Below are 15,620 nucleotides of genomic sequence, written 5' to 3'. Positions count from 1 at the left end.
GACTCGACTGACTTCTGGAACACCACAATCCATCTGGCTCCCAGAGAGAGGTCAACCCACGCTCTCTCCCATATTACTCAGGGATTGAGACACTCCAAGGAACCTGCCTGAGGCCCACATGGCTAGGGTGGCTGCCCTCTAGGAGTGGGAAGGGAAACTGCCAGTTTCGGTCTGCACTGATAAGGGGTGAGGAAAACCTGGTCAGTCCCTGGGGAAGAGGTAACTCCCGGCACACTGGCTTTTCAATGCACAAAGCCCAGTTATGAAGGCCACTGACTTTATTGATCTAAAAACTTTATAAGGACAGTGACTGTTCTGCCCAAAATGGAGCCAAATGGCATCAGACAGACAGAAGATTAAAGGTGGGGGTGAGGGAAGGGGCCAGGAATCCACTCAGGAAAGCTGGTAACTGCTAACATGGAACCGGCAGGGGAAGGAAAAGGGAGATGCATGCAAGTGCAAAAGAATTCCAAAAAAGTTGAAATGGTGAAGGGAGAAAACTCCCAGAAGACCCTGGAGTACATCGGAGGTGACTACAATAGCAATCTTTTCCTTTGTAGAGGACAAGGAAGGAGTCCCCACTCAGCTGCAAATTCTGGAGACTAAATGCTGGGGTTGGGGATTGAGGGATCCCTAGAGAGCATCACAAGAAGGCGTCACACCACTCTCGGAGGCATCCAAAGCAATCTCGGGACTGCTTAGCATTGGCGCCACATGTGTCCTTCAGCCATTCCCGGAAGAGGTCTTCATCTTTCTTTAGCACCAGGAACTGGCCAAGGACCACATATGCCTGTGAAACAAAGTAAAGGGCATACCAAGTACTCAGTGGGGGCTAAAAGTAAGAAAGCCACTTTGTGGCATTCAAAGCACCTAAGTCTTAGAGACAGGGCAGGTTTTGCCCCCAGACCTCTTGCCTACTACATGGCCAGCCTTTAGCAGTCTCTTGAAATAATACACCACTGTCCACTCCCCAACAGATACACTCACTTTTCCTCACTCCCAACCTACCAGGAAATTTTTCTTTCTTTCAACAAAACCAAGCTGCATTGACTTCTCTGCCAGGAAATACTACTTCTACTCCCAGCCCTCTACGGTTCATGGGACCACCACACACCTTGTCAAAGCCCCTTTCCTCCAGCTTCTTGCCCAGGACTTCACCAATCCCAGCTAAGCTCCCCACTGGCTTTTCCCCCATGGGCTCTGCCACGAAGTCCCGGTGCTTTTGGGAGGTTGTCATCTTGATCAGGTTTAATCTGGGAACGCCAAGAAAAGGCAGGTTAAGGCTTAAGATCAAGAACTCACAAGTGCCCCCTAGCAAACTCATATTAAAAAAGTAACTAGGCCAGCTTTATAAAGGCTTACTCCGTTCCTCTCACTTCAGAGGAGAAAACTGAGGTCCAGAGAGAAACTTTTCTTACTGTTCAGAAAAAAAAATAAAATAAAAAATACATATCTTCTCCTTCCTATTGCCCTCGAAAACATACTGTCCTGCTCTAACAGGTGGCGCACGCCAGGCAGTGGAAAGGTTTCAGCTCTGAAGCTGTCACTCTGTGACCTTGGCTGAGCAAAGAAAGCAACAATCCTCCTCGCAACAGCCACCTGGTATGAAAAGCAAAGAAAAGTCTCTGTCCTGTCCCACTTGCCCTCCACAAGCCATTCACAGAGCGAGGGGGCAGTCCCAGAGCGTCGCACAGAGAACCCCGCAGGCTGGCGGGGCTGGCGCCGCGCTCGGTCCCGCTGGCCCCGCCCCCTCCGCACCGCCCCCGCTCCCACGCGCTGCGCCCCGCCTTCTCCGCGCAGCGCGGCCGGGCCCTCTCCCAGCCTCTTGTGGCACGCCACAGCGCTTGCGACTCCTCTTCTCCCCTCCTTCCCGCGCCTCCCCTGGCCTCCAGTCAGGGCCCTGCTCCACGGCTCGCGCTCACCAGCACCTCCGGTTCCCGTAACGGTTCCTCGCGCCACCCGGCCGCTCCCGTCGATACTTCAAACTAGAACTTTCTCCGACTTCCGCTTCCGGGTCGTCTCAATAGCCGCCTTAAGAAAACACCCAGTTGGGCGCCTCTAGCCACTAGAGGGCCATAGAGTTCATGCGCCCCGGACGTCACCGCTGTCTATAGCGGGAAGCTCAGCTGCTTTCCACCGTCTCGCTACTCCAGCAGTTCTTCCGGTTGGAAGAGAGAGGCCTTCAGGGAGAATACTACTTTAATCGGCTGCCCGGAACACAAGGACTTAGGTTTGACCAACCTGGCGGTGGGAAGAGTTAGAAAGACGGACAAGGGAGGGCAAGGGTGACGGGGAGGCTTCCGAGAGAGCGCCGGAAGTTCAGTTTTCAGAGTGGGGTCTGACCCGGATTCGCGTCGCTCTCCTTGCTGTCGGGTTGGCGGGACCTCTGAACACTGGAGTCCTGAGTTCAAACTGACGCTACCGTCGCTGCGGCTGGCAAGTTCTTTTTCTGTGCTTTTATTGGCTCATCCTTGAAGTTAGTCGTTTTCAGCCTGAAAAACGGGGTGGCTCGTGCATCGCCCCGGGGAACCGAGGGCCAGAGAGTAAGTGTGGATCTTTTTCTGAAGGTCTTTCCTCCGGCTTGTGGGGAGGAGGTCAGGGAACAACAATTAGAGATGACACGTCGGAGTTTTCTTTGGAAAAGAAAGCTCTCATATTTTAAGTATCAGGGTCAGAAATCTGGCAAATGCCGCAGACGAAACCAGCTCACCTGGCCTGGACCATCGTAGTAGTCACCTGATTAGTTTGTGGTTGTAGTGTATTTCTAGATTTAGCATCTGTGTTGTGCGGCTGTGCTAGACTTTGAGTGTACGTGCATGTTGAGGAAAATACAGTTTAACTCCTGGAGAGGTTGCCAGAATGACTTCTTGGGAACATGTGTGTAGTTTTGTGATCACGCCAGGTAATAGGATTTATTTTAATATGACGTTCACTGTACTATTTGCGCTATCTTGGGTTTTTTAATTGCTGAGTTAGCTATTTTTTTGTGGCTTACAGAAGTTGAACGGTTAGCCATAACCAAGGTAGGATTTGAATCCAGAAAATTAGACTTCACAGCCCATATTCTTAACCAGGACACTGTGTCCCTTCTCAGTAAAAGCCCCCTCCTCATCTTCAAAACAGTCCTGGGTTCTGAGCTTGCCATCCAAGGATTTCAGGAGGAGGAGAAGTAAAGTCTTCCTAATGGTCAAACAGGAGTTTGAATTTCTAACAGTCCTTTCTGTGTGTGTCCCTAACCACTCTGGGACAGAACCAAACATGTCTCAGGCCACCAAGAGGAAGCACGTGGTGAAGGAGTTGCTGGGGGAACACATGGTGCCCTCTGACCACCAGCAGATCGTGAGGGTGAGTGGCATTGGGGAGGAGCTGCTCTGCCCTCCATCCTTCCATTCCTTAGGGTCCCTGGGGTGGGGGTAAGATGCAGTGCATCTCAGAAGGTATTTGGTCTGACTAATGAGACTAATCCTTGGTCTCTCCTGAACCAGGTACTCAGGACCCCAGGGAACAATCTACATGAGGTGGAAACAGCCCAGGGGCAGCGCTTCCTAGTGAGCATGCCTTCCAAGTACCGCAAGAACATCTGGATTAAGAGAGGTGAGAGAAACAGCCCTGTAGGTGATAGAACCATTTCCTGTGGCCTCAGCTTTCCCCATCACAAGCAGAACTGACATTGCCTATTTTTTAACCTATAGGAGACTTTCTCATTGTTGACCCTATTGAAGAGGGAGAAAAGGTGAAGGCTGAGATCTCCTTTGTGCTCTGCAAAGACCATGTGCGCTCTCTGCAAAAGGAGGGGCTCTGGTAAGGTGGTCTCTTTATCATTGGCTCTCTGGTTTCTGAGGGGGTTGAATTTCTAGGTGGGGCTTTGGGGAAGAGAAGAGAATAGCATTCTAGGTATGAACAACCGGAAATAGCGCCTTTTGCTGAGAGATTCTGTCCTCCCTGACCCTGGCTTTTTTCTTGGCACAGGCCTGAGGCCTTCTCTGAAGTGGCTAAGAAACACAACAACAGGAACAGGTGAGAAATAAGCCTTACATTAGGGAAGGTAAAAAATTGGAGTTCCAAGAGTTAAGAGTTAGAGGTTGCTGTGAGCCATGTGATGTCATGGCACTCTACCCGAGGGCGGGACAGTGAGACTCTGTCTCTACAAAAAAAATAAATAAATAAATAATAAGATAAAATAAATAAAATAATTGGGGTTCACACCTTCATACCCTGAGGGAAAGATAGAGTCTTCTTTTCTTCCTACCTAGGTTTATCCGAATGTGTATTAATGGTATAATTAGGGGATTATGTGAATATCATTTAAAGGTTAGATGCTCTGGGTTAAAATCCTAGTTTTGCTACTTTAAGCTGAGTGACTTTAAGCAAGTTATTTGATCTAAGAGTCTGTTTGCTCATCTATAAAATGAGAGATTCATGAGGATTAAAGCTAAAGCTTGTACGATTATTTAGTATGGTACCTGGTATGTCATGTGGGTCCACTATGTGTTAGTTGGGGGTGATAGAATCATTATTATACCTATGTAAAACCAATGGCTATAGCAAACTTTTGGGGTGGAGACAGTCTTTACCCTATTTTTCTTTGGCCAGGTATTTCCCGCTGTTTGCTCTGACTCTGTCCCTCATGTTAGTCTTTAAGGATGTATTGCATTTTGGCAGGCCTACAGGACCCTGACTGCTGGTCAAATGGTCCTCTTTTTTTTGGAACTGTTTTAATTACAGATCTGATTTTCCTAGAAGGTATCTTTCTCCCCATGCAGACAGACTCAGCCAGAACTCCCAGCTGAGCCACAGTCAACAGAAGAGTCCAGCTCCGAAGATGATTCGGATCTCTTTGTTAACACCAACCGCAGACAGTATCATGAGAGTGAAGAGGAGAGTGAAGAGGAGGAGGCAACCTGAGACATCTGACCCATTCTGCACTTGCTCAGGGACTACTCCCTGACTTTTCTAGGCTTGGACATTCCCAAGGTGCTCTGCAGACCTTTGCCCCTGGATGGGGACAAGGCAGGGCCCCTCTCTGAACTGACCTTTTGACGGGAAAATTAAACCCCTGGTGGGTGGTGACTTGTACTGGTGTCTGAGTGACTCTCTTGGGGGAGGGAGACTTATGGTGAAGTATAAAACTCCATAGTAGAGGTTTTACAGGCCAGTGGGCTGAATGAGAAGGAAGCGAAGAATGACTGGAATCTTTGCTGGGTGCTGTGTTTTTTCTATCTATCTCTATTAAAATCTATATATTTATTTCTCTCTCTCTCCCCGGCCCTGTTACTTTGTCTTCATGCTATATGTTAAGCCATCAGGAGTATCCTGCTTCAATTCCTGTTTACAGTTAATACCGATGCAAGTGTTCAGGATTACAGCCTTAGGACCTGATTCCTACCTGCCTTTGGGAAACACTGGTGTTAAATCCTGTAGTGCCTCGTGAGCTTTTTCCCTTACCATTCTAATCATCTGAATTTACAGGAGTGCTCATCTCCTTGTGCCATATACATCCCCTGGTTGCACCTCATCTCTCTTCCACTCTTAACTATCTGTCACCACCAGAATGAGGGTAAGCAGACCTTTCTGTATCCTTAACCCTGTTTTGAATGGTTCTTCCATTTCCTGATTTCATTTGAAACTTGGTTATTCCCGGGTGGCGCCTGTGGCTCAGTGAGTAGGGCCTCGGCCCCATATGCCGAGGGTGGCGGGTTCAAACCCAGCCCCGGCCAAACTGCAACAAAAAAATAGCCGGGCGTTGTGGCGGGCGCCTGTAGTCCCAGCTACTCAGGAGGCTGAGGCAAGAGAATCGCATAAGCCCAAGAGCTAGAGGTTGCTGTGAGCCGTGTGACGCCACGGCGCTCTACCAAGGGCAGTACAGTGAGACTCTGTCTCTACAAAAAAAAAGAAACTTGGTTATTCCCTGAGGATATCACTTATCTTAGAACCTTTAATACGGAGGCTGCTCTTTCATCCTTACCCTTTGTGGCTACTCAAACCATCCCTTCCAACCAGCTCTCTTACAGACATGTCTCATCCCACATCTTCACCTCTGGCTATGCACTCTTCCTTTTAATTTCTGGGGTTGAACTTTGTGTCACTGCTCATTCGTACAAGAGTTTACCCCCTGGCTCAGAATCTTCCACCCCTGCTGCGTCATTTTCTGTTATCTCATAATGATGTTGTTCAGCACTATGGCTCCTTGGCTCCTTAGTATCCCCCAAACTTCTGGCCTTGTCTTCTATTCCACACTGCTACCTCCATCCCTTCACTCTCTGGAACCCTTACCAATAGAACTTTCTGAACCTAAGTAGATGTACACCACCTCCTGGCTTTCTTGCTTACTGAACTACGCCTTCTCCAAAAATTTGTTTATCCTCATTCTCATCATTAATCTCTTGTCTTCACATCCCTCCATGTATAGCACTGACCCATAGTCTGTACCTTCTATTCCCCTGTCTCAATTTTATTCATCTAGTAAAAACTAACCCTCAGTGAACTCAATCATTCACCTCTGTGCCCAAACCCAAGGAGAGATAGTAATGAACCTTAATGAACAGTTGTACCTTAAGTTCGTAATCACAAACCTCAAGTGGATACTCAGCACTGCTTAGTAGATCTACGCTGGGATATCTGTTTCGAAACTTCTGTCTTGTGTACCAATTTCCTCCTTCCTGCAGCAGTTACTGGAGTGCCATGATGTCACAAGACTCACAGCAACCTCTAGCTCTTGGGCTTACGTGATTCTCTTGCCTCAGCCTCCCCAGCAGCTGGGACTGCAAGTATCCGCCACAACACCCGGCTATTTTTTGGTTGCAGTTTGGCCAGGGCTGGGTTTGAACCTGTCACCCTTGGTATATGGGGCCGGCGCCCTACTCATTGAGCCACAGGCGCCACTGACAACGGGTACTTCTTTAAGAAATAGCCATTGGAAGGAACACCTTCCTTCCCATTCCCAGCTCTGCAAATGTGCTTGTGAATCTTCCCATCTTTTTACTTCCCATTCTAAGCCAGTGAGACTTAAATCTTTACTCTTGTGCTTTGGAGCCTCTCTCTCCTCTTGCTTCCTTAAGGACTTTTGTGGTTTTGGGGGGGGAGGGGGATTCTTGTCATTCTCTACTACTGCATGGGATGTATTAGCATCAAACATGCTATGAAATCCGATTTTTGTTCTGAGCCCACATCCTCTCCAGCTACCACTTTATTTGCTCCTCATTTCACTTTCTCTTCTGTTTGCCTAGTGTGGCCTTAAATATTTACGTAAGTGTGTGTATACATTTGTATGAAATGTATATATACGGTATATACAAAAAAAAAAACCAGATGAGTTAAAGATATATGTGTGTATATCTTTAACTCAGTTGAAGTTTGTTTTTTATGGGAGAGAGTGAGCTAACTTTTCTAAAGATAATGCCACTTGTCCCTATCCCATTTTTTGAACAGTTGGTTCTCATTAGAAATACATTTTTAAAAATAAATTCCAGGCCAGGCATGTTGGCTCACACCTGTAATCCTACCTCTCAGGAGGCTGAGGCAGGTGGATTGCCTGAGCTCACAGGCTTGAGACCAGCTTGAGCCAGAGCAAAACCTCGTCTCTAAAAAATAGCTGGGGGTCACAGTGGGTGCCTGTAGTCCCAGCTACTCAGAAGGCTGAGGCAAGAGAATCACTTCAGCCCAAGAGTTTGAGGTTGCTGTGAGCTATGATGCAAGGGCAACAAAATGAGACTCTGTCTCAAAAATAAATAAATTCCCTAGGTACATATGGACCTCTTTGGCGAAATTTTATCCTTTTGACGTATGTTCCTACACCGAGTTTTAAAGTGTGATTGGTAATGTGATAGTTCCCCTACCTTGCCATTCCTTGGCCATTTCATATTTTCAGGTATTCTCTTATGTAAGAATTTTTTTTTTTTTTTATGCTGAGATAGGGTCTCACTCTGTTGCCCAGGCTGAAGTGTAATGGCTCAGTCACAGCCCACTGCAACCTGGAAGTCTGGTGCTTAAGGGATCCTCCCACTTCAGCCTCCCTAATCGCTAGGACTACACGTCTAGCTAATTTTGTTTTCATAGAGACAGGGTCTTGCTGTCTTGCCAAGGGTGATCTCAAACTTCTGCCCTTGAGTAATCCTCTTTCCTTCACCTCCCAAAGTGTCAATTTTTATTTAAAAATTCTCTTGGGGTTTTCTTTTTTTTTTTTTGTAGAGACAGAGTCTCACTTTATGGCCTTCGGTAGAGTGCTGTGGCCTCACAGCTCACAGCAACCTCCAACTCCTGGGCTTAAGTGATTCTCTTGCCTCAGCCTCCCAAGTAGCTGGGACTACAGGCACCCGCCACAACACCCGGCTATTTTTTTTGGTTGCAGTTTGGCCGGGGCCGGGTTTGAACCCGTCACCCTTGGTATATGGGGCCGGCGCCTTACCGACTGAGCCACAGGCGCCGCCCATCTCTTGGGGTTTTCATTGGCATGATTTTTTGAAAAAAGTTTTATTTGAGGAGAAGTGGTATCTTAATGGTATTAAATCTTACTATTCAGAAATAAGGTATTTTTTTGTTGTTGAGGTGGTGGTGTCATGTGGGCCTTTTAGGTTTCTAACTTGATTTAGTCTCAATTCATAGGAATTTTATAAAATTCCTAGTTACTCATGAATAGAATCTTGTGAAATTATGTTTCAACTGTCACTGGCATCCATCTTTGTATTGCTCACACCTTGTTGATCTAATTGGACATTCATCAGTTCTCAGAGTTATTTAGTTGGTTCTCTTAACTCTCTAGGTGGTCAAATCATACCCTATTAGTGGCAATTTTATTTTCTCCTTTATACTCATTTCTTTTTCTCATGAATCAGAAGGCCAGGATGTCTACTCTGTTGTTGAATGGAACCTTTGATTTTTCTCTGTGGGAATGGTTCCCCTGTTTCATCATGAAACAGGGTTCTTGATTTTAACTTTTCCTAGACTGAAGTTGTTTTCTTCTATTCCTAGCTTACTGAGGGTTTTTTCCTTTATTCAGCAGTGATGAATTTTTTTTTTTTGCAGTGATGAATTTTGACATCTATTGAGATAGTCAAAAAGTTTTCTTTTATTGTATTGAATTACATACAATGTTTCCTAATGCCAAATCAGTCTTGCATTCTGATGTAAACCTTGCTTAGTTTTATGGTATATTATTTATTTATGTAAAATTTTTATATCTATCTCTGGGCCAATTTCCCTTTTGTTTTAAATGATCTCCCTTTTCAGCATTATGCTGGCCTTGTAGGATGGGTTTGGAGACATCCTTTATTTATTTATTTATTTAAGATAATCTCACTTGTCACCCTCGGTAGAGTGCTTTGGTGTCATAGCTCACAGCAACCTCCTCTTGGGCTCAAGTGATTCTCTTGCCTCAGCCTCCCAAGTAACTAGGACTACAGGCGCCCTCCACAACAGGAGACAGGGTCTTGCTCTTGCTATTTTTAGAGACAGAGGTCCTGCTTCTACTCAGGCTGGTCTCGAACCTACAAGCTCAGGCAGTGCACCTGCCTCAGCCTCCCAAGTTCTGGGATTACAGGCGTGAACTGCCTCACCTGGCCGAGACATCCTTTTCTTCAGGCTTGAATAGTATATAGGAGAGGAATTTGTTTAAAAAGCACCTGTGCTTGGTCTTTTTTGGTTGCCTTTTAGTTTCTTCTATAGCATTCCGAAGTTTCTATCTTTGAGTCAATTTGGGTAATTTATATCATTCTAGAATTATGTTTTGTGTGTATTTAAACTTTTGAGAGAAAATGTCATTATAATATTTGTATGTGGGGGGACTTTTACAGGTGACAAAATTGAACTCAAACAGGGTTCATTGGCCTGATGTTTGAGAATGGTGCACTTTAGAAGGAGCTGAGTTAAAGTCAGCGTGATTCCTCAGAGCCCTCATTTGTCTCTCAGGTGTCTCTGCTCCTGGTTGATCAACCTTTTCCTTCCTATGGTGTTTTCTGTAGGAAGCTGCGGTTTAGGGCAGTGCCTGTGACTCAAAGGAGTAGGGCGCCAGCCTCATATGCTGGAGGTGGCGGGTTCAAACCCAGCCCAGCCAAAAACTGCAAAAAAAAAAAAGGAAGCTGCAGTTTATACACGGTCCTTACAGACAAAGAGTCCTTTCTTGAGAGTTCCTGTGTTTCGGGGAAACCCAATTGGTCTTACTCAGAGCAGTCACTGTGATCAGGGCTAGAGATGGAGGATAGAAGCATGGTGAGACACACCCGATTCATATGTGTGTGTTTCCCAGAGAATGGAGATTCTGTCAAACAGAAAAAACGGGCAAGGGGTAAGGGCAGATAAAGCCAACAAACATACAAAAGTCAGACAAATAAATGCATTAACTCACCTAGAAAAAGTGCTAACATACCTCATTGCTGAAAATCATATGGACACCAGATGGCCAGGGGTGTACTTTGAAGGTGACCTTAGTGATATTCAGCAATGAAGTATGTAGCCCTTTTTCTAGGATGAGTTCACAAATTAATTGTCAGGCCTTGTACGACGACAGCTCTGATGGCCATTCCAGAAAAAGAGTTCTACAATTGCTTTGAAGGGTGGACTAGGCACTGGCATCAGTCATAGCTTCTCAGGGGGAGTACCTTGAAAGTGACAGTAGTAATATTCAGCAATGAGGTATGTAGCACTTCTGGGGTGAGTTCATGAATTTGCTAGACTGCATATATTCTGTATTCTGTGTGTTTTCTGTTTTGTTTGGCTAGCTTTGCAAGATGTCCGTCATCATTGTTGGCCGTTTTCTTCTGTTTCTTTGGGTACATGTTTCTAGTTTCTCTAACTATATGGTTCGTTTCATTTTGTTTTCTAATATATTTAGAACTATACATTTTTTCTCTAAGTAGTCCTTTGTTCCCCACTTATCATGCATCTGTATGTTTTTGTGGCATTGTATCTATAAGTTTGATCTTACATTTTTCTCCAGCTCTCTCAGGGATTCTGTGATCTAATAATATTTTTTTTTGTAGAGACAGAGTTTCACTTTATTGCCCTCGGTAGAGTGCCGTGGCGTCACACAGCTCACAGCAACCTCCAACTCCTGGGCTTAGGCGATTCTCCTGCCTCAGCCTCCCGAGTAGCTGGGACTACAGGCGCCCGCCACAGCGCCCAGCTATTTTTTTTGTTGCAGTTTGGCCGGGGCTGGGTTTGAACCCGCCACCCTCGGTATATGGGGCCGGCGCCCTACTCACTGAGCCACAGGTGCCGCCCGATCTAATAATATTTTTAATCTTCTAAAACCTTTTAATCTCTACTTTTCCATCTTTTATTGGCCATTTAGCTTCTGTGGGTTGTAGCTAAGAATTCTGATGGAGGTAGAGTCCTTGTATTCTGCTTACTTTTTCCCTTTTTCATTCTCTGAAGCTGGATTCTGCCTCTGTTTTCCCCGCTTAGTAGTGGGATCCACCCATGTTTGAATAAATCTCCCAGAATGAGACCTTTTCCCCTAATACCATAGCCAGTCTATGTGATGGGTTGCCTAGTGGTGCTGGCCCCCCCTTGCAGATTTTGCCCTTCAGACACTACACCTCTGTCACTTTAGGACCAGCCTTTGCAGCCAGGTCAATTCTGGTAGGGCTTCCTCACACAGCCCAGCAGACCTGCCTCCCTTGTCCCCTAGACACCCATGTGTATGTACCAAGGAGCACAAATGGCAATGTTAGCTAACCGTGTGTCTTTTCTACTTTACTAATCTGTAAATATGGTGAAATATCTTGACATTTTCTTATGTTAAAACATCCTTGCATTCCTGGAATAAAAACTATCTATTTTTTATTATATTGCTGGAGTTGATTTCCTGATTATTTTGGAGAGTTTCGATATCTAGATTATGAGTGAGATGGTTTAAGTTTTTTCTATCAAGGTTATACCAACCTCATAAAATGAGCTAGAGAGCACTCTCACTTTATTTTCATTAAAAGAGTTTCTATAAGATTGGAATTTTGCATTTCTAAAATTTTTGGTAAAATGTTCTATAAAATCGGATTTTTTTTTTTTTTTTTTTTTTGCAGGGGGTAGGTAGGTTTTGAACTTGATTTTTAGTGGTAACAGATAACTCAGATTCTCTATTCTTGACTTAATTATGTTTTCAAGGAAAAACTATTTTCTCATCTTAACTGTCATTTCAAATGTACTGGCAAATTATTTGTACAATTGCCTTATGTTTGTAATATTGACTGTACCTAAAGTTCTGTCTCCTTTTTTTTTTTTTTTTTTTTTTAATTTGGCCGGGGCTGGGTTTGAACCCGCCACCTCCGGCATATGGGACCGGCGCCCTACCCGCTGAGCCACAGGCACCGCCCCTCTGTCTCCTTTTTTTATATCTAATATTGCTTATTTGTGCTTTCTTTTGTGTAGCCTGTCAGTTTTGGCAGAAGTTAACTATTAGTCTCTTCAAAGCACCAGCTTTCTGTTGTCATTCCTCTTCATTGGTAGCTTTTTCTATTGATTAATTTCTGCCTTTTAACATATTTCCCACTTCCTCATACTCCTTTGGGTTTATTCTGTGCTGCTTTTTCTAATCATTTGGTTGGATAATTAGCTCATTCATTTTTAGCTTTACCTCCTTTCTCACCCCAAACAAGGGAATTTTGAAACTTCCAAACTTGCTTTGAAGGGTGGACTAGGCACTAGGCACTGGTCTTTGAGGAACAAAGACCCCCATCTCAAAGAAAAGGCTAAAGAATTGTGAAGTGTTTGTATACCTTTCAACTGGGTCAACAATTCATGTGATTTTGCCACAATCTGTTTCTGTATACACATACAGTTTTTACATTTGTTACATCTCTTTAGCACCCCACCCCACCCCACCCCCACCAAGCTTTATGAGACAGCCTTATTCTGTCACCTGGAATGTAGTGGCATGACCATAATTCAGTGTAACCTCATGTAACCTCAAACTCCTGCTGGGCTTTAGTGATTTTCCAGCCTCAGCTTCTGAGTAATTCGGACTGCAGGGTAAGTCATCTACCACCGTACCTGGCTAACTTTTTGTTTTTTTTTTTTTTTTTTTTTTTTTTCATTTTTTGTGGAACTGAAAACTTCTAGCCTCAAAATATTCTGCCACCTCAGCTTCCCAAGGTGCTGGGATTATAGGTGTGACTCACACATTGGCTATCCATTTGCAATCTCTGAGGCAGTCCTACCTTATAAAGCTAAAATACTAAAATTTCTATCGATGCTCTTACATTGTTGTGTAACCAATCTCCAGAACTTTGATGCCCCTTAACAGCTTCTCATCTGCCACTCCCCCAACCCTGGCACCCACTGTTCTACTTTCTGAGTTATCTTAGATAAGTGGCATTGTACAGTATTTTTTTGTGACTGATTACACTTAGCATAATGTCCCCAAGGTTCATCTGTGTTCTAGCATGTTTCAGTAATTCCTTTCTTTTTAAGGTAGAGTAATTCATCATACATATCTATCACGTTTTTTTTGTGTGTGTGTGATTTTTGGCCGGGGCTGGGTTTGAACCTGCCACCTCCGGCATATGGGACCGGCGCCCTACTCCTTGAGCCACAGGCGCCACCAGTCGATCACATTTTGTTTATCCATTTGTCCAAAGATAGACTCCAGCTTCCTCTTTAGTTATTGTGATAATGTTGCTGTAAACATGGGTGTACAAATGTCTTTGAGACCCTGTTTTTTGTTTTGTTTTGTGAGACAAGAATTTCACTATGTTGCCCTTGGTAGAGTGGCGTGGTGTCACAACTCATAGCAACCTCAAACTCTTGGGCTTAAGTGATTCTCTTGCCTCTTGATTCTCTCTACGACTGGCGCCAGCCACAATGCCCAGCTATTTTTTGGTTCTAGTTGTCGTTTTTTAGCGGGCCCGGGCCCAGTTTGAATCTGCCAGCCCCGGTGTATGTGGCCTGCGCCCTCGCCACTAAGCTACAAGCCAAGAGACCCTGATTTTCATTCTTTTGGTTATGGACCCAGAAGTGGAATTGCTGGATCAAACTGTAATTCTGGTTTTGATTTTTTTTTTTTTAATCTGGCCAGGTGCGGTGGCTCAGGCCTATAACCTAGCACTCTGAGAGACCAAGATAGGGGGATTGCCTGAGCTCAGGAGTTTGAGACTAGCCTGAGCAAGAGCGAGTCCCCATCTCTTCTAAAAATAGAAGAAAAATAGCCAGGCATTGCGGTGGGCATCTGTAGTTCCAGCTACCGAGGAGGCTGAGATGAGAGGATCGATTGAGCCCAAGAGTTTGAGGTTGCTGTGAGCTATAAAGCCCTGGCACTCTAACTTGGGCAACAGAGTGAGAGACTCTGTTTTCATGTGTCGTCCTTGCACAGGGGCCACGTTAATCTTCTGTGTATTGTTCTAATTTTAGTATATGTGCTGCCAAAATTACCACCCCCATACTGTTTTCCATGGTAGCTGCACCATTTTACATTCCCACCAGCAGTGCACGTGAGTTCCAGTTTCTCCACATCATCAACACTTGGTGTTTTCTGATTTTGTTTTTTGTTTTATTTTGGGTTTGTTTTTGTTGTTTTTAAACTTTTATTTTTATTTTTTTAATTTATTTTTAATTAAGTCTTTTGTACATAGATCATAAATACATTTATGCCCATTTCAGTGTGTTGATTATTTGTACAGATTGCAGTGCTTAAATCATACTAATCAGCATAGCTTTCATCTCATTTACCCATTTATAGCATTAGGACATTTGTGTTCTACACATGATAGAACCAACTTGTACTTGCAATGTGCTCCATAGTTGTGGTCCCCCTACTATCCCCTACTATCCCTCCCACCCTTTTGTTTTATTTTGATAGTAGCTATCCTGATGGATGTTAAGTATCTCTCATTTTCATTATAGATAAGTTTTGAGTATTTTATAATTTTCAGTATGATTTCTTTTTGGCCCATATATTATTTTTTTGTTTGTTTTTTGTGGTTTTTGGCCAGGGCTAGGTTTGAACCCGCCAACTCCGGCATATGGGACCGGCGCCTACTCCTTGAGCCACAGGCGCCGCCCTGGCCCATATATTATTATATTTAAATACTCTAGTCCAGTGCATTGGCACCCATCTGTAGTCCCAGCTACTCAGGAGGCTGAAGTGAAGATCACCTGAGCCCAGGGGTTTGGAAGACAGCCTAGGTAACATAATGAGACTGTATCTCTAAAAATATTTAGTTAGCTGGGGGGGGTTGTTTTTCTTTTTTGAGACAACCCCGGGTAGAGGGCCATGGCATCATAGCTCACAGCAACCTCAAACTCCTGGGTTTCACAAATCCTCTTGCCTCAGCCTCCCGAGTACCAGGCTCCACTATAATGCCTGGCTAGTTTTTCTGTTTTTAGTAGAGATCTCATTTCACTCTTGCTCAGGCTGGTCTCGAACTCCTGAGCTCAGGTGATCTCCTATCCTTGGCCTCCCAGAGTGCTAGGATTACAGGCGTGATCCACCAAGCCCACCCTAGTTGGTTATTTCTAATAATGCAAGCAGCTTCACACCCACAGCCACAGAATAAAAGCTAGCACTTTAATAACTATCTTTTTTTTTTTTTGTACAGAGTCTTACTTTATTGCCCTCAGTAGAGTGCCGTGGCATCACACAGCTCACAGCACCCTCCAACTCCTGGGCTTAGGCAATTCTCTTGCCTCACCTC

At 44.7% G+C, this 15,620-nt stretch overlaps 2 protein-coding genes and 1 non-coding gene across 4 annotated transcripts; 1 reads left to right on the top strand and 2 right to left on the bottom strand.

The window, feature by feature from the left end:
- Nucleotides 1–263: 263 nt before the first annotated feature.
- On the bottom strand, nt 264–2,062 carry BANF1 (BAF nuclear assembly factor 1). Its single transcript, XM_053560755.1, has 3 exons — nt 1,923–2,062; nt 1,115–1,253; nt 264–790 (listed from the first exon to the last, which is right to left on the bottom strand). The coding sequence occupies exons 2-3, from the start codon at nt 1,235–1,237 to the stop codon at nt 644–646; spliced, it is 270 nt and encodes an 89-aa protein (XP_053416730.1). The 5' UTR covers nt 1,238–1,253; nt 1,923–2,062; the 3' UTR covers nt 264–643.
- A 234-nt stretch (nt 2,063–2,296) lies between these two features.
- Nucleotides 2,297–5,076, top strand: EIF1AD (eukaryotic translation initiation factor 1A domain containing). Of its 2 annotated transcripts, none has more exons than XM_053560753.1 (6): nt 2,297–2,436; nt 3,251–3,345; nt 3,486–3,594; nt 3,693–3,801; nt 3,970–4,017; nt 4,764–5,076. In XM_053560753.1, the coding sequence occupies exons 2-6, from the start codon at nt 3,259–3,261 to the stop codon at nt 4,903–4,905; spliced, it is 495 nt and encodes a 164-aa protein (XP_053416728.1). In that variant the 5' UTR covers nt 2,297–2,436; nt 3,251–3,258; the 3' UTR covers nt 4,906–5,076. The 2 variants fall into 2 exon arrangements, with proteins under 2 accessions (XP_053416728.1, XP_053416727.1); XM_053560752.1 differs by having other exon boundaries at nt 2,406–2,543.
- Nucleotides 5,077–14,255: 9,179 nt separating this feature from the next.
- On the bottom strand, nt 14,256–14,358 carry LOC128566159 (U6 spliceosomal RNA). The gene has a single exon (XR_008374454.1). It is a non-coding gene; the product is annotated as a U6 spliceosomal RNA (small nuclear RNA).
- Between the last annotated feature and the right edge of the window lie 1,262 nt (nt 14,359–15,620).

This window comes from Nycticebus coucang, chromosome 14 (genome assembly GCF_027406575.1).
Source record: "Nycticebus coucang isolate mNycCou1 chromosome 14, mNycCou1.pri, whole genome shotgun sequence".
Lineage (NCBI taxonomy): Eukaryota > Metazoa > Chordata > Mammalia > Primates > Lorisidae > Nycticebus > Nycticebus coucang.
The sequence above is the reverse complement of the archived record's forward strand: the minus strand, read 5'-3'. Positions and strand labels throughout refer to the sequence as shown.

Coding starts and splice junctions, on each gene's coding strand:
- BANF1 (XM_053560755.1), bottom strand. CDS start 1,237: ATGACAACCTCCCAAAAGCACCGGGACTTCGTGGCAGAGCCCATGGGG. Junction 791..1,114: donor AGGAAAGGGGCTTTGACAAG/GTGTGTGGTGGT, acceptor TTTGTTTCACAG/GCATATGTGGTCCTTGGCCA.
- EIF1AD (XM_053560753.1), top strand. CDS start 3,259: ATGTCTCAGGCCACCAAGAGGAAGCACGTGGTGAAGGAGTTGCTGGGG. Junction 3,346..3,485: donor ACCACCAGCAGATCGTGAGG/GTGAGTGGCATT, acceptor CTCCTGAACCAG/GTACTCAGGACCCCAGGGAA. Junction 3,802..3,969: donor CTGCAAAAGGAGGGGCTCTG/GTAAGGTGGTCT, acceptor TTCTTGGCACAG/GCCTGAGGCCTTCTCTGAAG.